General features: G+C 37.7%; 2 protein-coding genes across 10 annotated transcripts in view; one reads left to right on the forward strand and one right to left on the reverse strand.

Annotated features, from left to right (window-relative positions):
* Positions 1-9018, forward strand: part of IKZF5 (IKAROS family zinc finger 5) — a 24816-nt gene extending 15798 nt beyond the window's left edge. For all 8 annotated transcript variants that reach the window (XM_058298183.1, XM_004474597.4, XM_058298181.1 and 5 more), the window contains 2 exons: positions 1804-1986; positions 4874-9018. In XM_058298183.1, coding sequence (XP_058154166.1) covers positions 1804-1986; positions 4874-5817 — 1127 coding nt within the window. In that variant the 3' untranslated portion in view covers positions 5818-9018. The remainder of the gene's footprint in view (positions 1-1803; positions 1987-4873) is intronic.
* PSTK (phosphoseryl-tRNA kinase) lies at positions 6475-22603 on the reverse strand. 2 transcript variants are annotated; one of them, XM_004474596.5, is made up of 6 exons: positions 21914-22603; positions 19419-19710; positions 18997-19195; positions 12126-12201; positions 11527-11620; positions 6475-9663 (listed from the first exon to the last, which is right to left on the reverse strand). In XM_004474596.5, the coding sequence occupies exons 1-6, from the start codon at positions 22127-22129 to the stop codon at positions 9461-9463; spliced, it is 1080 nt and encodes a 359-aa protein (XP_004474653.2). In that variant the 5' UTR covers positions 22130-22603; the 3' UTR covers positions 6475-9460. The 2 variants fall into 2 exon arrangements, with proteins under 2 accessions (XP_004474653.2, XP_071071741.1); XM_071215640.1 differs by lacking the exon at positions 6475-9663 and adding an exon at positions 10938-11135 and having other exon boundaries at positions 21914-22217.
* Positions 22604-23400: the final 797 nt, after the last annotated feature.

The following is a 23400-nucleotide window of genomic DNA, read 5'->3' on the forward strand; positions in this document are numbered from 1 at the left end:
GTTATAAATACCCTTCCTGTCCTCCAGGTTCTATTAGCTAACAATAGACACAAGGAACCCAAAGAGGATGGAAACATCAGCTTTGTTACACAAAGAGTTAGTCCATCCAAGAAATTTGGATTAGTCCTGAAACCAAAATAGTTTCTTTCTTCTGTCCTGAAATGAAGATTGGTCCCTAGAAAGGGCTGACCATATTTACCCATACAAGAGGAAAAATTGGAATAGAGAAAGCAGTGACCTGGCTGAACGTGCTAGAGGTAGACTTTGTCTAGTTTGATTACTATGCAAAGACTGGAATTTATTCCTGAAGCTGGATGAGGGGTTAGTAAAATATAGCATGTGGAACAGATATGTACTGCTGCCTATTTTTGTAAGGCTTATGAGTTAGTCATTTTTACATTTAAAAGTGGTTGAAAAATAAAAGAATAATATGCCTTGAGAATATTATTCATTGAGAATTATATGAAATTCGAACTTCATTGTCCATAACAGAACCACACCCATTTTTTTCTTATTTTCTATAGATGTGTCTGTACTACAAAGGCAGAGTTGAATGGTTGTGATAGAGACTGTGGCCCACAAAACCTAAAAGTATTTAGTTTCTGACCCTTAAAAAGGTTTTCTGACCCCTGACTTAAATGGTTTAGGGCCTTGCTACTCTTAAGTGTAATCCAAGGATGAGTAGCAGGAACCAGGCATCACCTGGGAACTTGTTAAAAATGCAGAATCTCAGCCCTACCCAGATCTACTGGGTCAAAATTTGTATTTTAACAAGATCCCAAGTGATTCATGTGCATATTTAAATTTGAGAATCACTGGCTTGGGGAAGCAAGTGGGGGAGAGAGAGAGACAATGAGCCTTACTCTTTCTCCAGTGCAGTGACTGTGCTGGATATTGGACCAATCAGCAAAATCACTCCTCCTGGAGAAGAATTGGGAAGATAGTGGAGCAAGGGGCTGAATTGTTCACACCAGCACTGCTACCTCTTGGGGATGGAATAGAAGTCATTTTCCCATGAAGCAGTAGAAATATTCTCCTAACACTCTGGTGTACAGATTCCTGAATTGGGAGTGAAGAGACCAAAATTGTAGTCCCCACTCTTGGTTTTCCTGATTATGAGCACCTGTCCCTTCAGTTTCTTTATCTATACAAGGAAGTGGTTGGATTACATTAAAAACAAACAGCGAAATAAAACATCATCCTGCCCTGAAATGCTCACAATCCTAACATTCAGAGGTATCAAATACAATACTTTCCTTTATTTAAAAAGAATTTTAAGATCCTAAATGCAATGCAGAATCTAGAAATGTATAAACTGAGTAGAACATTGCAATGCTTAACATTAATTGCACTAGACTAAAGTAAACGGGTTTTTAAAGAGATTATCATGGTTGCCAGTTAAAATGTTCATAGGGGTGACTAAAAATTCTTTAACACCTACATGTAATTATGCCATCACTCTCAAGTTAATCTCTTTCCTCTACTTGTCTTCTAACCTGTCAAATAAGGATAATACCTTTTTTTCTTTTTTAAAAGCATGTTGGAGACTGAGAGTTACGTGTATGTAAGTTATTTGAGATCCTCCTAAAAAAAAAAGTATAATACTTCTTTTGTATAAGAATTAACCTTGATTCAGAGAGTGAATTTTTTTATGAATTTAAATATTTGTGGTAAGAGAGCATAATTTTTATGAAAGATTGTCAATTTATAATTTATGGAAGATTATCTGCCACTCAAGACTAAAATGCTAAATTGAGTTGATTTCTGAGTTGCATAATTTCTTTTGCTCTACTTTGTTTATAGCTGGAACAGATGGTGATCAAAATGGACTTGATCACCCATCTGTTGAAGTTTCCCTGGATGAAAACTCAGGAATGTTAGTAGACGGGTTTGAACGGACCTTTGATGGGAAGCTCAAATGTCGGTACTGCAACTATGCCAGTAAAGGGACAGCCCGGCTTATCGAACATATCAGAATCCACACAGGTAATGAGGGAACAACTGGAGGAGGCTTTTATTTGGAGGCAGTAGAGGGGCCAAGGAGGGCTGGTTGATTTGTCATATAAATCGTTCTGATAGTTTCAAAATGAAGGCTGATAAAAGAGAAATGATACGGCAGAGGTGGCAAAATGCTAAAATCGGTTTACCTGGGTGTCTGGGATGGGGCTGTGTTGTACTCTTTATGGGGTTTGTATTTTTGTAACTGTACTGTGAATTTGAAATTTTTTTTTAAGATTTATTTATTTCTCTCCCCTTCCTGCTCCCCCCCCCCCATCGTCTGCTGTCTGTGTCCATTCACTGTGTGTTCTTCTGTGTCTTCTTGCATTCTTGTCAGGCAGCAGCAGGTCTCTGTGTCTCTCTGTTACATCATCTTGCTGTGTCAGCTCTCTGTGTGTGCGGCGCCACTCCTTTTTTTTTCCGCAAGGGGCAGCTGTCCTTGCGGGGTGCACTGCTTGCGTGGGGGACACCTCTGCGTGGAACGGCACTTCTTGTGCACAGCAGCACTGTGCGTGGGCCAGCTCACTACACAAGCCAGGAGGCCCTGGGTATTGAACCCTGGACCTCCTATATGGTAGGCAGATGTTCTATCAGTCGAGCCACATCCACTTCCCATAAGTTTGAAATTATTTCAAAAATAAAAGGTTTTAAAAAGTGAAGCCTTATGGAAAGTTTGAATACAAAGCTATAGTATAACAACATACAAACAGGTAGGAAGTGAGGCCCATTTTGCAGCTTCCCCTTCCTTAGCCATCTTCCTTCTTGATCCAGATAATCTCTCAACATCTATCTGCTTCTTAGGTTGGTTAGGTTAGCACTGGAGGTAGTATAAATGTTATTATAATAAGTACATTTCAATTGCAAAAGGGATAAAAGTTTTCTTAGTATCCTGTTCTGGCCCAAGACCAGGTCATATGGCCCTCCTCTGTGTTCCATGGCATCCTGTGATCACTCATCACAGCACTTCTCATGCTGTGGGGGGTGACCTGAATGTTTATTTTTAATTATTTTTTACAAGCAGTTTTTTAAAAATAGATATATTCACATCATACACTCTCCATCCAGAGTATACAATCACAGACCTTTAATACAATCACAGAGTTGTGCATTCATCACCACAGTCAATTTTAAAACATCTTTATTGCACCAAAAAGAAAAATGCCATACCCCTAAGCAGTCACCTCTCAATCCCTCTATCCTTCCCCAGTCCTACATAACCACTAATCTAATTCTGTGTCTATAAATTTATTTATATTTACATTTTATATAAATGGAATCATCAATCTGTAGTGGAGTCTGGTTTCTTTTACTTAGTATAATGTGTTTTTTTAATTATAATTTACTTTTGAATTAGAGAAGTTGTAGTTTACAAAAAAGTCATAAAAAATACAATATTCCCATATACCCACCTATTTGCATGTGTGGTACCTTTGTTACAACTGATGAAAATATTAATATACTATTGTTATATATACATATACACAGTATATAGTTTACATTAGGTGTATTTTTTCCCATATAGCACCCTATTGTAATAGTGTCGTACATTTGTTGTAATTCATGAAAATTCTTTGTATTTCTGCTATTAACCATGGTCCATCATTCACAACAGGATTCACTGTGTTATACAAGTCCCAGGTGGCCTGAATGCTGTTTTTTTTAAGATTTTTTATTTATTTCCCCCCACTCCCCAGCCCGTTCCCCCCATTATCTGCTCTCTCTGTCCATTCACTGTGTGTTCTGCTGTGTCTGCTTGTATTCTCATTAGGTGGCTCTGGGAACCGATCCTGGGACCTTCCAGAGTGGGAGAAGTGATTACTCTGTTGCACCACCTCAGCTCCCTGTTCTACTACATCTTATTTTCTCTCCTCTGTGTCTCTTGTTGTGTCACCTTGCTGTGTCAGCTCTCTGCCTCAGCTGGCACTCCTGCACGGGGCCGCATTCCTGCATGGGTTAGTACTCCATGTGGGCCAGCTCGCTACGTGGACCAGCTTTGCCTTCACCAGGAGGCCCTGGGCATAGAACCCTGGACCTCCTGTATGGTACACGGGAGACCAATTGGTTGAGCCACATCTGTTTCCCCTGAATTCTTGAGGATGTGGATTGTGCCAGAGTGCCTTGGTATCCCCAAGCCTAGCACAGAGCATCTGGCACATAGTAGGTACTCAGTACTTATTTGGTAAATGAATGATTCCAAATCCCATATTCCAAATGTTTACATATTGGGCAATCTTCATTGAACAAACTAAATTTGACCCTTTTGACAACTGAAGAGTAGAAAAGTAGAGGTGAAGTTATGACAGTTTTGAAGGGACACATTACATAATTCTTGTGTGGACTAGGAAGCCCATTTCAACTTTGAGCATTTTATTTCATATAAGAATTTTTTTTTAAGTTTTTTTGTTGTTTCATTTTTTTCTCCAAAAAAGGGATATGTATAAGTGTTTATGTGTGTGAATATGTAAATAAGTGTTTATATATACATGAGCATATAACTCTTGAGGCATACATTTGATAAAATCATTTTTATGTAGGGAATACAATTATTAGAATATTGTCACTTGTGCCATTTCTTTTTCCCAAATGCCAGCTGAAGCCACAAAATATATTCTACTGACTGATAGGATGAATGTATCTGTATATCTCAGATTGCTGCTGACGAGAGGTTTGCAGTGTTCTTTACAAATTTTTATTATTTTTTGTGTAGATGAAAATTGTACTATTTCTTTTATAAATGTAAAATAAATTTTTTCCAGAACTTCTGAAAAACATTTTATTTTTTGATCAATGTCTAAATCCAGTGAACAGACAAACATGAAACTTGCCATAGTTGAAATTCTCTTGCAATTTCTCCCCCATTTTTATTTTTAAACAGGCGAGAAACCTCATAGATGTCATTTATGCCCATTTGCATCTGCTTATGAGCGTCATCTGGAAGCCCATATGCGTTCTCATACTGGAGAAAAACCATATAAATGTGAATTATGTTCCTTCCGCTGCAGTGATCGAAGTAACCTGTCCCATCATCGAAGACGCAAGCATAAAATGGTACCAATTAAGGGTACCAGGTCTTCCTTAAGCAGCAAGAAAATGTGGGGGGTTTTACAGAAGAAAACAAGCAATCTGGGATATAGTAGACGAGCACTAATCAACTTGAGTCCACCTTCCATGGTGGTTCAGAAACCAGACTACCTTAATGATTTTACCCATGAAATCCCAAATATTCAGACGGACTCCTTTGAAAGTATGGGGAAAACCACACCAACTGGTGGCCTACCAAGGGACCCACAAGAACTCATGGTTGACAACCCTTTAAATCAGCTCTCAACGTTAGCAGGACAGTTGTCCAGTTTGCCACCTGAAAACCAAAACCCTACATCTCCTGATGTAGTTCCCTGCCCTGATGAAAAGCCTTTTATGCTTCAGCAGTCCTCAGCCCAAGCAGTAGTTTCTGCCGTGTCAGCAAATATTCCTCAGAGCTCCTCTCCCACAAGCCCTGAACCTCGACCATCACATAGTCAAAGGAACTATAGTCCAGTGGCAGGTCCAAGTAGTGAACCAAGTGCCCACACAAGTACCCCTAGCTTAGGAAATAGCCAGCCAAGCACTCCAGTCCCTACCCTGCCGGTCCAGGATCCTCAGCTTCTGCACCACTGCCAGCACTGTGACATGTATTTTGCAGACAATATTCTTTACACTATCCATATGGGATGTCATGGGTATGAAAATCCTTTCCAGTGTAATATATGTGGATGCAAATGTAAAAACAAGTATGATTTTGCCTGTCATTTTGCAAGAGGGCAACATAACCAACACTGATTGAAAAATAATCACATTGTGCTTATTTGTTTTTACCTTTTTGGGTTTTGTGGGTTTTTTGTTTGTTTTGGTCATCCCTATTATGGCATTTTCTAATTTAAAGTTTTTACATTATATTTCTAGAATGTAAATTTGGCAGTACAAACAAAATGTTGCCCTTTTTTTCATAAAGATTTGGTCAGGGTTATTTATGTGTTAGAACAGTTAGGAAGATTGATATCTGTTTTTTCTTTCATCTAGACATTTGAGAATTGGAATTCAAGAATGATCTTATAGGTGTTCATTTAAATTTCTCACTTTTATGGTCCATAAAAACTTCAAGGCTTACCTTTACTCTTACTATATCATTATACTCATTGCTGGTAGATGTTATTTCTGCCACATGTCAGAATGATAGACTAGATTATTTCCTCATAAAATCTGTTACCACTTATTTCAGTGTTTAATAGGGGAACTGGTTTTAAATTTCCTCTTAATTGAAATACTGTTTAACTCAAATGATTTAAGTTGAAGCAGTAGTTTCATTTGAGCTGGTAAAAGTGAAGCTACTTCAGTGTAGTAAATCTGTTTTCTACAAAGGAAAATGTAAAGCAATTAATTTTAATGAAAGTTATAAAAATATGAAGTGAGAGTTTGAAAAGAAATGAAACCCAAGACTTTAAGTTGAAAATTTATTGTGTTTTTCCTTTGTAACAGGAGAAATTGGAGTTTAATGTTTAATAATGTTTCTTCCATTTCTGGTTTCAACATATGTCAGCTTTCAGTTGGTTTCTTTTGATTATATTTCCAGTTCATTTAAAAAAAACAAACAAAACCACAGTGAATAATGTGAACATTAGCAATGCCAGAGGATTATCTATTGAAGACGCCTTTTTTTCTTTTAACTTGAACCATTCACTTGAATCCTTTATTCTGATGGTATTAGCTTCAGTGGAGATTGATAACCATCTGAGAATCTGTTATTCTTCCTATTCCTTTGATGACCAAAGAGTTACAGTGGAATGTCACCCAACTTCTTAGTCACAGGAAATGCAGTCCTTCAAAAAAATCTTTGAAATTTTCTTTTCCTGCCTTCTACTTTCTATCCATAATTTCCAAGAAAAGGTGAGTACTGAAACACGTGGAAAATGAGATGGTGAACTTAAATTTACAAAAACAAGAGCATGAATTCAAAATGGATTTTGGTTTCCTCTTCAGAATTGGTCATTTTGAATATTTTCTGTGAATTCAAATTATAATGCTCATTTGCAATTTCATTAATCTCCATGTATAGTTAAAAAAACAACTATATGGCAACTGTGAATTGTCAGCTTAGGAGGAAAGGATAAAGTTTGAAAATGGATGCAAAATGCATTTAAATTAAACTTGATATTTAATTTGTTTACAAAAATAAGACTTTTTAAATAAATCTAGAGTAATTCATTTTGAACAGGAGGCTATTGTTTTTATATTGTGTAATAGTTTACTCTGAAAAATGGCTTGGTCAAACAATAAAATATATTGTTACTAACTTGGTTTCCGTGTACTTTGCAAAAATGTTTTTAATGTGGTTCAAGTCTTAAAAGTGCTACTAATTGGCTTCTTAAAATGAATAGCCTATTAAGTGTTCTTAAAAGGACTGCTACCCTTGTAGTAACTGAAAATATTGATGGTTTATGCCCACAAAAACCCCAGATGCTAATTTACTGGATCCTCTGCCCTCCTTTTCAAATGTTAGAAAGCCATTAAAATGAGTTCTTGTGGTTTAGTGTCTAATCTAAACTAACTTCAGCTGCATAATTTGAAGAACCTAAGCATCTAGGACAGTTTTTCCAAACAACTATAATTCCTTGTCAAATCTGAGGGTTTAGTCTTGTACATCTAAAATTGTACAATTCTGTTTCACTCTGCTGCTTAAATTGCTGACTGCATAGCTCAATTTTAAAGCAGCCATCTCCAAATGTATAACTTGGCTCCAGTATTTATTGCCCAAAAGAAATAGGTTGTTTACAGTTGGAAGCGTTTGAGATTATTTTTTTCTTCACTTATTTTCTTCAACTAAAAGTCAGTACGGCACAATAGAACAGTACAGTTTAATGAACATTTTCATTAAATAAGGAAAAACTATTAAAACCAGTTTACTAACTATTTTCTGGGTCAAAAAGTGACACAATTTTTTCCTGACAAGTGAAGATGGATGTTTTGAAGGTGCATTTTAATTTAAACATGTTTAATTTTAACATAAGCATATCTTTCTGAAAAAATTTTTCTTAATTAAAAACTAGAAAGTATCTTTTTAATTTTCCTATGAATTAAAGAGCACAATTGGTATTCCAAAGCGGTCAATGCTTGAAAGCTACAATTCTAAATGCACTAAATATTTTGAAGCAAATCTACCTTAGAAACTCTTTTCATATTATATTTTTTAAAAAGATTTATGATCTTATTTAAATTCGAATTATTTTCTGTATTTGGAAAGATATATCTTCCTTTAAGTACTGAATATGTTCCATTTTATTTTTAATAAAATATTTTATAAAATTTGTTGAGAAAAGTTTAACATGAACTATTTATAGTACTTTGCCATTAACAAGCAATGTTCTGAAACTAAATTTATTTTTGTTTAGTGAGCATAAGTTTAGATTTTTAAAATTGGTAAATGATTTATCTCCACTAATATTTTTTTAAGAAACTGTGAAGATTTTAACAGGGAATAATTTTATTTCAGATTTTACTAATGTAGTATTTAGCTACAGCTTTCTGAAATTCAAGTAAAGGCTAGACTTTTATTTTGAAAGAATTCCACTGGATATTTTCCAGTGCTATTTCATTTTAGAAATGTGTGTTTAGCTATTCATTTACAGAATTTTTTTACAAAGGGAATATTACTAAACTATGTTCAGAGATAAACCTAATTTTAAGTTCTAAAGAAATATTTATCAAATGATGTATTATTAAAAATAAATTCCCTGCAAAGGACTTTCATTAAATACTCCTAGAGGTTATCTGCTTTCTAGAACTTGTTTTTGTTAATATGTACTTTGATATAAAGCACATATTTTGTATGCAAAACATAAAATTTTGAGTTATGGCTGCAAAATACATTATATTGTTTAGGGATTTCAGAAAGCATTTTAATGCTGAAATAACTGTCTAGTATGTAGTTCATGTTGTGAAGCTCTGCTTTTGTAATATATGAATAAAAAAATAACACTTTCCTAATGACCTTGATTTTTCTTTTTTGAAAATTAGGATCAAATTAGTTTCTTAGTAACTCTCTGGAATGCCAAATGTTCAGTTAATAAAGTTTTATGGCTACACTGGTTTGAATTTCTAGGCTGCCTTACTCATGAGTTAAAAACAAAAAACAGTTCCATACATACACATCTGTCTTCTTCCTTGTTTCCTCCCTATCTATTTCACCTGGCTCTTGTCCCCTTAGCCCTACTGTGAGGGGTCTGGCAAGGAATGGGGAAGGCTGCCTCTGATGCTTATTTATCCGTGTCACATCTGATGAATGACTAAAATAACTTCTCTTACAACAAATGGAACTTAAGTTGAACTGATTTCAATATTGGCCTAGAAAACACCAAGTAATAAAAACTGTTTTAATTAGTGCGCAAAAGCTTACCAAAATCAGACACTAACTCGAAATTTAGAAATTTTAATGCTGCTTTGGAAAATACCTCTGTACAATGTTATCTTTCTCAAAATGAAAAAATGAAATGACATCCGATATCTCAATGGTTTCTTGGAAGCACAGATATTTTTTATTGTTGCCTTGTCTTAGATCTTCAAGAAACCCTGCTTTGAGCTTGTTCAGTTCTTCTGCAAGACGCTTCAAGTTATAAGGAAGCACATGTTCTTCTAAAATAAAAATATATTCTCAAATTATTTGTGTAAATTAATCAGGGCTAATGACATCAGGAAATCTATCACAAATTTGATTACTTCAGACAGACAAATCAGCTTCTATAAAGAATCCCAGCTGAGTTGATATAATTTGGACAAAGTTCACATTAACCTGATAAAAGCAGCTCAAACAATTCAAAGAATTTAAATAACTTGCTATGAAATGTCAGAGCAGAAAAGACCAATCTGAAAGGGATTTTTGTTGACAAGAAGACAGTTATCTTATTGAACTAATAGGCAAAAAAGCAGAAATGTAAAATTATCACTTGGTTTTGAAATTGTAATAATACCTAGAACAGTGTCCAATAGACCTTTTTACGATGATGGAAATGTTCTATAGCTACTCTCATGGGTTTAGCAGCAAGAGGTTTATGTGATTCAGGAACTGAATTTTCTATTTAAGCACTGATCTAGAAGCTAGTACCCTACAAAAAACATCTAGATTGATTTTTTTTTTTTAATGTGTGAGAAGTGAGACAGTGATTTGGGGCATAAAACCATTCATTTTATAGGCAGAAATGAAGAAAGGCAAACAGTTTGACTGAAAACCCTTGGAACTATTTTGTTTTTATTCTAATAATGCTGCCATTTCTGTTCCATTCCTCTATCTAGTGTTTTTCAGGGTTTGGATTGTGACCTCTGAGTTAGAACCAGTGGTTTTCTAAATCAGTCAAATGGCACACAATTAAATGTATGAACATTTTCTTCCGCTCCGGTGTGTGTGTGTGTGTGTGTGTGTGTGTGTGCTGTGTTAGAGTGGGTTACAATATAAAATTTATTTTTAAAAAAAGTTTGAAAAAATATGGTTAGTATATAGTTTCTTCCATTATCCTAAGGTTTTGTAAAGGGGTTAAGTAAACGCTGTTGATGCAGGGGTGTCTAATAAGGCAGACTGGAACTGGATTTAACTCTGAACCCAGGTTGCCAAGAATTTTTAGTAGCTGTCCAGCCCTGGGCCAATGACCTGATCCTCTCTAATCCTGCATTTCCCCACCTACAAAGCAAAACACAAATTACACCTGACTTTAGGGCTGTAAATATTAGAAACAATATTTATAAAGTATTTGGGGTAAAAAAGGCAGAAAAATAGTTGGCATATAAAAGGAACAAATACATGTGAGCTATTATTTTTAAATAAAAATTTAATATACCAAATAGTTCAAACTATTTAAAACCTAAAGGAATTATAAAGCCATAATTACCATATATTTCAACTCTTATGACATAAATTAAGATTCTAAACACAGTGTTCAAACTTAGTGCTGATACTTGCATTACTGGTCCCTGACTATCTCTGCCCCTTCCTTATTTCACCCCAGGCTCGGTGGCCTCTTTCCTGTTACAGAACATACCAAACAACTTTACCTCTGGGCTTTCGTGCTTGATGTGTCCACTGTCTGGAATGTTCTTCCCTTCATTCACTTCCTCTGTGTAAATATCATCTCTGAAATGCCTTCATGATTACACCTTTAAAAATACATCCTCCCAACATTCTATATTGCCTTACCCTTATTTTTCTTTTCAGCACTGGCATGTATTCATACATATTTTTTCATCTGTCTCCCCATTAAAATATTCTTGCTGCAAGGGTACAGAGTAGCCATGCAAAAATGTATTAGATGGATGGATGAATGAATGAATATCCATTTTTAGAGGTAAAGTTTTAATTATATGTAATGAATTATATATTGAAAATGAGAACATTATGATTTAAACTTTATTACTGAAGTGAACAAACTACCCAAGTATCCAGAGAGTAAGATTAGCATAGAGAATCAGTATCATGTCAACTAACCTACACGTGACTACCCAACATACCTTTTGCTTCCTTCATTGTTTGAGAGACAATTCTTCGGAGTGTTTGATCAGCTTGATGGAGAATGTTGGTTGAACAAATAATTCTGTCTGTTTCCTATGCAATACAAACATTGTTGAGATAGTTGTAAAGGAACAGCTAATGGAGATGATGCTTATTTGAAGGGACTAAAAGAAAAGTTAAAATGGCTTTTCTTTTCCAGTTATTCTCTCCTAGGAGCAAGTCCTAATGAAACAAGTTCAGGTGTAAACTAGCAATGGTGAGCTAGTAAATGTTTACTAACATATTCTCCAGAAAAACAGAAACAGCAAAACCTCTTTGTGATGTTTACCAATTTCTTTGGTATAAATACTCCCATTATGACCCATTTTAAGCTACCAAAGTGATGCCAACTGACTCCAACATTTGTGAAAATCTAGCATTCAGCTCTGGCTAGCCAGCATGAGTTGCCACAACACACCATTGCACCCAGGAGTCAGACTGAATGTTGGCAAAACATCAAACCAATGACAAGGCATCTTTCACATTTACTGTTAATACCTAGTTCAAAAAGATCTCATGAAAAGTCATTCCTTCTCAAAAATAAATTGGTACGATTTACCTTTTGTTGCATATTTTCCTCAACATATATTACTGGATTTTCCAAAGCAGTAAATAATAAATCAGTCACTTCTAGCCTATAAGAGAAAATGGATAAAATAAATTATACCAAACACTTCTATAAAGGAACTTACATTTATGAATACTAAACTGAATTCTACAGGAATAAAATTTGTAATCCAAGATACTAAATACAATAGGATAAAAAAAAAGCCTAAACCAAATAGTTTGGAAATTACCTTCCAGTAGTAAAATCCAAATGTAGAAGCTCAAAACAAATTATAGCCAAAAAAAATCCCCTCATTTAAAAAGTATTACTTTCCTCAGGCCTATCAAAAAACTTTGAAAGTTATTCTCTCTCGTGCCCCACTAAGTGCTCAACTGTAGGCTACTAGACTTCTATTTTATTCCCTAAAGAAGGATGTTTAGTCTTTACATTCTGGCTTCTGCCTATTCACTGGATATGGATTAGCAAAGTTCCTCACTGGGCAAGGGTTCATGGAAGGATGAGGTGGACGTTACACATTCATTTAACAAATATTTATAGAGCATCACCTTATATGTAAAACATTGGGTAGGGAAACAGACTTGGCCCAGTGGATAGGGCATCCGTCTACCACATGGGAGGTCCACGGTTCAAACTCTGGGCTTCCTTGACCCGTGTGGCGCTGGCCCATGCGCAGTGCTGATGGGCGCACTGAGCGCGCTGCCATGCAGGGATGTCCCCTGCATAGGGGAGCCCCACGTGCAAGGAGTGCGCCCCCTAAGGAGAGCTGCCCAGCGTGAAAGAAAGTGCAGCCTGCCCAGGAATGATGCCGCACACACAGAGAGCTGACACAACAAGATGACGTAACAAAAAGAAACAGATTCCTGTGCCACTGACAACAACAGAAGCGAACAACGAAGACTCAGCAAATAGACACAGAGGACAGACAACTGGTGGGGGGGGGGGGGAAGGGAAGAGAAATAAATAAAATCTAAAAAAAACAAAAAAACATTGGGTAATTATATATGTGAAACTATGTACCAAGCTGGGGGTGTAGCAAGATCCCTATCTTCTCCAAGCTTGATAATGTGCTGGAAAGAGACATTTATTATCATTAATAAATTAAGTGAAAAATTATTATTTTAGTGAAAATTTCAGATACTAATAAGTAAGTGAAGAAAATAAAGTGAGGATATATCAGGAGAGGACGGTGAGAAGATGGTGGAGTAGAAAGCTCTACACTCCCAAGGTTCAGCCCTACATCAAAATAACTATTGCACTTGCAGAAACTGTCTAAATCAACTTTGAAACTGTCTAGAGCAGCGATTCTTAACCAGATTTCAGGGAGTCCATGAGTTTGAACTGAAAATTCAAAAAACATTCTTGTGGGGACATGTTGGTACAGATGTGACATATTTATTAAATATATAGTTTGGGTTTAGTATGATTTTTATTTTGATGTAGCATGTTCTGAGTCTATGTTCTGCAAAAAGGTTGGTATGGATGGTAGAGATGATTTTATGACACTGTGGGAAAACTCCAATTTCTAAATGTTTGCCAAAAATGACCGAACACATACATGTTGAACTGTTAGGTTATCAAGTATTGAATTATGGGAAGGCTGTAAAATGTCAGTGCTTCATACAGCTGGGGCAATGTGACAAACACTAAAGATGAAGTGGCCTGGGGCAAAGGACTACCTGCATTAAGTCACAAAAGAGAGCACCCAGGAGGGGGTGAAAGTTTATTTTACAGGGAGTAGAGGAGGCATTCACTTGAACTCCTGTAAACTGTAAAGGGTGAAATCCTAAGGCACTGCAGGCACAAGCCCAGGAAAAGAAGACTCTGCACCTCCCTACAGGCTCAGGTAAGACAGAGAGGACCCTGAACTTCCTATCTCGATGGGAGAGCTAAGCTCTGAAGGAGACCACCAGCCAAAGCAGAGCCAATTTGCAAAGATTGTGAAAGGGGATTTTGTTTTGGTTTTGATTAGCTCCTGGCATTCAAGAAAAAGAACCAGACAAGATGGCTCATGGGAATTTTACCAAGAATTTCAAGAATTAATACCAATCTTGCTCAATCTCTTCTGAAAAACTGAGGAGGAGGGAACACTCCATAATTCATTTATAAGGTCAACATTACCCTCATACCAAAGACAGATAAAGATAACACAAGAAAGGAAAATTATAGACCAATATCTGTTATAAACATGATGCAAAAATTCCTAATAAAATATTAGCAAACTGAGTCCAACAGCACTTAAAAGAACTATACACCATGATCAAGTGGGGATTTATTTCAGGTACACAAGGTTAGTTAAATATAAGAAAATCAATTAATGTAATATATTACATTAACAAAACAAAGGGAAAAAACCACAACACATGATCATCTCAATCAACACAAAAAAGGCATTTGGCAAAGTCCAGTATTCCTTCTTGACAAAAAGACTTAGAAAAATCAGAATAGAAAGAAACTTCAATGTGATAAAAGGCATATATGAAAAACTCACTGCAAACACCATACTAAAGGGTGAAAGACTAAACGCTCTCCTAAGATCAGGAACAAGGCAAGGATGCCCATTGTCACCACTGCTATTCAACACAGTACTGGAAATTCTAGCCAGAGCAATTAGGCAAGATAAGAAATAAAAGGCATCCAAATTGGAAAGGCATTCCTAATTCCAAATTACAAGGGGTGAAAATTCCCTATTTGCAGATGACATGATCCTATATACAGAAAATTCTGAAAAATCCACAAAAAAGCCACAAAAGGTAATAAATGAATTTAGCAAAGTGCTACGGTACAAGATAAGCATCCCAAAATCAGTATGATGCTAGAGGATTCTCATTTCCAGATTTTAAAACTTTTTCAAAGCCACAGTAATCAAAATAACATAGTACTGGCACAAGAACAGACATATAGAACAAAGGAATCTAACTGAGAGCTCAGAAATCAACCCTCACATTTATGACCAACTGATTTTTGACAAGGGTACCAAGTCTACTCAATTGTGGAAGAGTAGTATCTTCAACAAATGGTGCTGAGAAAACGGGATTCCATATGCGAAAGAATGAAGATGTATACCTACTTTACACCATACATAAAAATCAATCAAAACAGGTCAGGGAAACGGACTTGGCCCAGTTGTTAGGGCGTCCGTCTACCACATGGGAGGTCCGCGGTTCAAAGCCCCGGCCTCCTTGACCCGTGTGGAGCTGACCCATGTGCAGTGCTGATGTGCGCAAGGAGTGCCCTGCCATGCAGGGGTGTTCCTGTGCAGGGGAGCTGCGCCTGTAAGGAGAGCCGCCCACTGCGAAAGAAAATTCAGCCTGCCCAGGAGTGGCACCGCACACATGGAGAGCTGACACACCAAGATGACACAACAAAAAGAAACACAGATTCCCATGCCGCTGACAACAACAGAAGCGGACAAAGAACACGCAGCAAATGGACACAGAGAGCAGACAACTGGGGTGGGAGGGGGGCGGGAAGGGGAGAGAAATAAATAAATAAATAAATCTTTTAAAAAAACAAAACAGATCAAAGACTTAAATGAAAGAGCCAAAACCATAAAATTCCTAGGAAAAAAAGGTAGGGGAGCATCTTCAGGACCTTGTGTTTAGTAATAGTTTCTTAGACTTTTATACTCAAAGCATAAGCAACAAAAGAAAAAACAGATAAATGGGACCTCAGAAAAATTAAAAATTTTTGAGCCTCAATGGACTTCATCATGAAAGTAAAATAATAACCTACACAAATGGGAGAAAGTATTTGGAAACCACATATCTGAGAAGGGTTTAATATCCAGCATATATAAAGAAATCTTTTAACTCAACAATTAAAAGACAAACAACCCAATTTTAAAACAGACAAAAGATATAATTGATATTTTTTCAAAGGAGATAAACAAATGGCCAAAAACTGCATGGAAAGGTGCTCACCATGATTAGCCGTTAGGGAAATACAAGTAAAAAACACAAAGGAGATAACATTTCACACCCACTACAATGGCTACTATTTAAAAAATGGAAAATTTAAAGTGTTGGAGAGGATATAGAGAAACAGGAACACTCATTCATTGCTGGTAGAAATGTAAAATGGCACAGCTGTTATGGAAGACAATTTGGCAGTTCCTCAGAAAATTAAATATAGAACTACCATATTACCCAGCAATCCCATTTCTATATTTAAACCCAAAAAAATTGAAAGCAGGGGCTTGAACAGATATTTGCACACCAATATTCATAGCAGCATTATTCACAACTGCCAAAAGATGGAAGCAACCCTGGTACCCATCAATCGATAGATGGATAAACAAAATGTGGCATATATACACAATGGAATATTATTCAGCCATAAAAACAAATTAAGTTCTGACACATGGATGAACCTTGAAGACATGCTGAGTGAAGAAAGCCAAACAGAAAAGAATACTATATGACCTCAGTGATATGAAATAATTAGAATAAGCAAATTCAGAGAGTCAAAATCTAGAATACAGGTTATCACCAGGGGATGGGGCAGGGGTAGGGAATGGGGATTTAATGTTAAAATTGCACAGAGTTTCTATATGGCTTGATGGAAACCTTTTGGTTATGGATGGTGGAAACAATAGCACAACAATGTGAATGTAATTAACAGCATTGAATTATATACGTGAATGTTTAAGTGGGGCTAAAAGGGGGAAATTTAGGTTGTATAAAGGTTACTAGCATAAACATTAAAAAAAAACACAAAACACAATGAATCCTACTGTAAGCCTTGGACTACAGTTAGTAGTACAACTCTAAAAATGTTCTTTCATCAATGTTAACAAATATATTACGCTAATGCAAAGTGTTAATAATAGGGTGGTACATGGGGAAAAATGTGCCATATCAGAAATTGTATTTTTCTATACCCGAAGTCAATTTAATAAGCATGTCAATATTTTCACCTAACATCTCAACACTGAACATGAATAAAAAAAAAAAAAAAACTCCACGTTGGTTAGGGGCTGAGAGCCAGGCTAACCAATTTCAACAAATTGGTTGCTCACTGCTAGTCTGGAATGTTGCAGTGACTCTTGTTAAATGAATAAAACTTGGTTTGTTTGAATTTTTAAAAATGAACAAAGTGGTAATGATAGAGAGTGACTGGGTGGTTCAACTTTAGATAGGGTGGTCAGGGAAGCTGCCCAAGCCTAAATTGTGGGCAGGGCAGAGGACAGCAAATGCAAAGGCCTGCGGCAAGAGCAAGCTTCTTGTGTTCATGGAACAGAGACAGCCTGTCTGGCTGAAAAGTAGCAGAGTTCGGGGGGAGTGGTAGGATAGGAGTCTGGAGAGTTCACTGGAATTAGAGCACATAAAGAGTTTGGATTTTAGCCAACAGTGCAGAAGGTTTCATTGAAAAAGTGTAGCCAGTGAGCTCAATTAAATATCAACCTCAGTGTGATCTTCCTGCCATTGAAAAGAGCCCAGGTTCTGGAGTGAGATTGTATTGGGCCCAAATCTTGACACTGCTACTTATTACCTGGCTATGTTACTTTACCAGCCTAGACCCATTACCCCATGTGCCCTCAAAGGGTTTTTGTGAGGACTGAATGAGATTATACATATCAAGTGTTTAGTACATTCCTTACAAATGTAATTGCTTAATAGCTGTTGCTGCCATTTTCATCATCACTATCATTTCATTATATTTATTATTTTCATAGCAGCTTGGGAAAGGAACATTAGTCAAATCATCTTTCAGCTTCCAATACAGGGTCACCAGACTTCAAACAACCCCTTCAAAGTTACACTTTGACTATTTTGGATCTGTAAGAGCAGGTGATCAGGTTCTTAGGACCCAAGACAAACATGCAGCTTATGATGAGGGTTGGTAATGGCACTGGAGAAGCTCACTCTCCCTATTTCTTGCTTGCCAGGCCTGGCTCTCACTGGCCTCAAGGCATTGGTGATAATCTTATGCCACTCCCATGGGTTAATTCATGGAATACCTCACAGCCTCAGCCATCTATTCATTTTCCAAAGGAAAAAATCTTAATATTGCAGGAAAAGTAGCAATCAATTGGTTATGTACCTGCTCCAAGTTTCAGGATATTTTTATAAGTTAAAATTAGAAATATCACCAGGAACTTATTTCATACACTCTATAAATATGATTACCTATATCCAGTTTTGGTTTTTCTTTAGCATGTTATTAAGTATATTTTATAAAACGGATGGGAGAACGTATCCTGGGAAAATAGCCACATGAGGCTATGTAAAATAACTAAAAGTGAATACAGTTAAAAAGTAAAGTCCTTAGCACTGGCAACATTTCTAGTGCTTAACAGCCACATAGTGGTAGTGGCTATTATATTGGACAGTGCAGATACAGAATGTTTCCCTCATCACCGAAATTCCTATTAGAAATGTGCTGCTCTAGAACTCTCAAGACACATATCGTGATGAAAAGCAGTAGACGCCACAGTCCATAAGCCCCACGCTGTTAGCGATAGTGAGCGTTAAAGCAAAAGTAGAATCCGGGACCTGTTCCACGCTTTCACAAATTTCTTTCTATGAGAAAGCTACTGGGAAACAGATTTGGACTAAACTATTTTAGCAAGACTATTAAAGATGCATCCTCTTCTGAATTCTCTACTCTGACCTCTAGGAGACAGTATAATCCTAACAGTTAAGAGTACATGTCTGCAAAAAACTTGGGTTCACATCTCTGCTTAGTGACCCTGAGCAAAGTGAATTCTCTCACTTCTGTTTCTTCTTCTACAAAAAGGGCAAAATAACAATCTCTCTCTGAGGCTCATGTGAGAGTGACCCAAGCTGATAAGGGCAAAGCCTGTAGCACGGAGCCCGGCACAGGGGAGGTACCCAGTGAATGGCATCTTTGAGTAGAATACCTGACTTCAGAAGAACCTTCTGGACTCTGAATTGAGAGGCTGTTGTGTTCCCAAGCATTTTTCTCGGGGTTGGGTTTTTCTATCTTTCTTCCCATGAGATGAATAATCTCGGCAGGCAGTGCTCTTGATCTCTGGCCATTCCTCTGTAAACAGGTCTCAAGAGGACAATCGAAAAAGAGCTGGCAAAAGCCCAGTGAATCTGAAAACAGTTTAAAACCACAATATTACTGGTGCACTATTTTTCAAAAAATGTGAAACAAATATATTTTAGACAAATTCTTTTAGTTGCTAGCAGATAAAACCATTTGTGACTGAATATCCAGCTCTTAAAATTAAAATAGTTCATATAAATTTCCTAATCCAATTAAGTCTTCACGGAGACATTAGTTATTTTGATATGCTGAGAAAAATGTTTTAATTACATTTCCGAGCCAGTTGGTATACTTCATATCTCATGCTTTGATAATAAAAGTTGTCATCCAAAATCAAAACCAAAGGTCTGGAAACTGCAATCTTCGTTAAGAGGTAGCAAGACTGGGACTCAAGTGCAGAAGTAGATATCAGATCTTGATCCTTTAAGCATGTAATAAAATCTTCCCACATGGCTCCACTCCTGTTGGGAGGGACAGACATCTGACATTGGCTAATGACAGCCATCAAAAAGCCTTCCAGGTACTTCAACAGTTCCTGTCGAAGCAATTTCCACTGGGATGTCTAAAAAAGATCAGAGAATTGTAATTTATATTAGGTGTTGCCCAGTTGGATGATCATCTTGGCCTCATATGAATATTTCAGCTCTACAGAACCATTTGGAGTTCTTTAAACACACCTTGTTTTCTATGTCTCTAGCCTTAGTATAAGCCCTTCCCTTTGCCTGGAAAACTCCTCAGATGCTAGTCCTCTGTGAAGTCTTCTCAGACTCAGCCATGCAGAAGGCAGCTTAGCCCCTCCCTTACCTATCCTGGCACATCATTCTGTATATAGTAGGTCCCCATGCTAGCAGGGCTTACACTCTTTAGGCATTTGTACATCTTTACCTCCTGTCTAGATCTCTAGTCCACTGTGTACCCAGCTTCCAGCAGAGAGTCTGGCACCTAACAGGTACTCAAGAAATGTGTATGAGATGACTAATGAGTGAATACATGAAAGAATGAAACACTGTTACCATCCAAGGGAAAAGAGGAGCCAAAGTCAATTTCCTGACAAAATAAAATAGGCTAAGTTGTAGCAAAGCTGGTTTGTCCTTGAAATGAGAAAAATATATATATTAGACAAATTATTCTAGCTGCATCAGGTAAAACCATTTGCAACTGAATATCTAGCTCTTAAAATTAAAAACAATCCATATAAATTTTCTAATCCAATTAAATAGCAAGAGGAGTAATTAGTAGGTTCCTGGGCCAAGACAAAAAGACCTCAGGCTAACAATAGGAATGGAGCAGGATAGGCAAAGGTAAAACAAGCAGACTGAGAGAAAGAATATAAGCAACTAGAGAACACGAGCAACCTTGTGCTGCTCTGGACTGTGGTGAGCACTGGCCTCGCTATGTGCTGAAGTCAGGAGGGAAGACGTGAGGATGGATACTGCCCATCTACATTGTACCACATGGCTGGGATTACATCACACACAATTACCTCTGTAAAACCCATTAAAAGGAAAACAAGTATCACTTCCTAAAAGATGAAAAGTCCTACTCATGGTTACTAGATGAATCCCATGGCCTTTGTCTACAGGGGAAGAGTGGACACAAATATAACAATAAAAATGAAGGAAAAGCCCAGCAAATACAACAATTTCTGCAAATGGGTTTTTGTCTTTTCCTGAGTGGTGAAAATATATTATCAACCAAGTAAATACTCCACTTCCAGGGGCCTGATACTGTATTTGACTCATAATTAACCAAGAATGAGGAAGTAGATAAACTTTGCTGGAGAGGGCCAGAATTTGTCAGTACACTAAATATACATTTATGCATATATATTAATAGAGTGGAATCACATCACATTTGCATTTGATTTATGTGAATTTATCTACACTTAGACACAAAACAACCAAAATAACAATGAAAGAATTTCAGAATATTTCAATCAAAGGGCATTTGCTCTAAAGTGAGCATGAAGTGGAAGACATGAATTTATTCTTCCCCCACGTGTCTCTTCCCCACATGTGTCTCCAAAGGGGTGCATTTCACTGTGCTGTGATTTGAAGGCTTAAGGAGAATTATTTCTTTCCAACATACAAGCTTACTTCATCTAGTGGTCAATCAAGAAATCAGCATCTTTTCCGATGCTGGCAGAGGTGGTGTTACCCCAGGGTGAACCAAGATTAAGCTTCATTCTAATGTCTTTCCAAAGTCCCAGCAGGGACTCTAGCCATTTTGTGCTATAATTTTGTATTCTTTTCCTTAAAGAGGGTTCCCCAAATTATATAAACTTCAAGCCCTACAAAATCTGGGTCTGCCCGTGGCTGGACAGAAAATTGACTGTGTTGGAATATTTGAGAGATTCTGTCCCAAGGTATTTCCAGGAGTACATTTAACTCTGGGGGATTTCCACCTTCCACCTTGCATGCTGACTTGAGAACCTAATTCTGTCTTAAGACCCCACTGCACAGAAAATACAATACATATTTGCACGAAATATACATATAAACCACTACAATGCATCATTCTAAAACGTATGTTTTGCGTCTATTTTCTGATGTTTCCACAGCCAACTCGTTCTCTCACACGTGGCAAGAGCTATGTTAAACCAGCTCCATCTTCCCCCGAACATCTGTCTTCTCTGTCACGGTGTCATCTAGCGTACCAGGCATTAGTAGGCACCCAATAGAAATCTACACACACCCCAGTAAACGAAAAGCTGGGTACTGTTTACTTTGCGGCAACAGCCCAGGCCCCGCCCCCTTCGTACTGACCAATGGCCGTGCGCTCGCTTCGTCCAGGAAGGAGTCCGGCATGACGTCATCATATGCGACGACACCGACGGCCCAGCCCCGCTCCTGTCGCAGCCGGTGGCCAAGGGCCCGCGCGAAGGTCGATTTCCCTGCTGCGGGAAGGCCGCTTAGGACGCAGAGTCCTAGCTTTCGCAGCCCTCGGCTGGCCGTCCCTCTGTCGTCCTCGCTGGTCTTCATGCTTCTCAGGGAGACGGAAGTTAGCTGGGAAGTTTTCCGGAACGGTACGCCCAGCGCGCAGGCGCAATGTCTCCCTGCTGCGCAGCCTGGGGCGGTGGGGGAAATAGGCGAGACTTCCGAGCGCGGTGTTAGCCAGGATACCGGAACTGCTGGAGCCGGCCTTTCGGTGAGGCGAATCCTGGAGCAGGCGAGGTGACGGGAGCTGCATGTCTTAATGCCTGGACATTTCCAAACAGAGTTGGGTTTAATCTTCAATTAGAATCATCCTCCCTACCCGAAACTTGCAAGCCATTAGCTGGGTTTGAGCCCGGATTTCTCTACCTTGACCCTACGATTACCGCGCCTAGGAAGATGACAGAAGAGACTTTAAATCGTTACGGGTCATCATTGGAAGTTAATTACTGAAAATCAGAGAATAGGAGGCGAAGCTGACAGTTCCACGACTGCATCCCGCTGCCCCTCCTAGATGTGAACGGCGTTTTGGAGAATTCATGGGCAAAGTAAAAATTAGCTATTGCGCTCCAACACCAAGAGTTGACAGCGAGTGTGGGGTATTAGGGATAGTAAAGGAACATCCGTAAGCCAATTCTTCTTATATAGGTCGATCCCACACACATCCCCCTCCCCCGCCAGTGCAGGCAGAGGACAATAGGTGTGTGTATGTTTAATAACGGGCTGTGAGGGGTATAAAACAAATACCTTGTGAGGAGTGGGTGGGGTGGGGTGTAGAAAAACTAAATTAAGATTCTAGCTTTCGCTTTATTTTTACCCATAGGGGTTTGTTCATTGAGTGTTCAAAATGTGAACAAGTGAGGATAGAGTCACTGTATACTGGGGTAAAATACAACCAGCAATCCAGTGCTAAAGCCTATTACAGTTTGTAGTTACATAACACATAGATTACCTCTTTTTCTTTCTCTTGGATTGCAGGGTAAGGACATTGAGTTAAACGGACTCTTCATTTATATCCTCTATATTCCACACCCATTCCCTCTCCCCTTCAATGAGATAAATATATCTACAAATTAAGAAAGTTTACACTCGACTGTTCACATTATGGTACATATAAAATCACGGCTATCAGAGATGAAGCTGGTAAAGAGCATTCTATATCTTCCCCTTAACCTGTAATCCAATAGTACAATATATCTCTGAAAGGATTTTAATAAACATATCTCACATATCATTTGCATAAAGATGGGTACTTTCTGTGGGAAACCTGCAATTTTCAAAATCAGTTGTCAGCGTGTATGTAGACTTTTGGTGGGTAA

The sequence above is a fragment of the Dasypus novemcinctus genome, chromosome 6 (assembly GCF_030445035.2).
Source record: "Dasypus novemcinctus isolate mDasNov1 chromosome 6, mDasNov1.1.hap2, whole genome shotgun sequence".
NCBI classification, from domain to species: Eukaryota; Metazoa; Chordata; class Mammalia; order Cingulata; family Dasypodidae; genus Dasypus; species Dasypus novemcinctus.

Bases quoted from the DNA above. Each gene is read 5' to 3' on its own strand.
- PSTK (XM_004474596.5), bottom strand. From the start codon at position 22,129: ATGAAGACCAGCGAGGACGACAGAGGGACGGCCAGCCGAGGGCTGCGA. The intron at 19,711-21,913 runs GTCAGTACGAAG...GATCTTTTTTAG, and splicing joins AAGCGAGCGCACGGCCATTG to ACATCCCAGTGGAAATTGCT. The intron at 12,202-18,996 runs GTATTCTACTCA...TTTCTCTTATAG, and splicing joins GAAGGTTCTTCTGAAGTCAG to GCTAGAAGTGACTGATTTAT.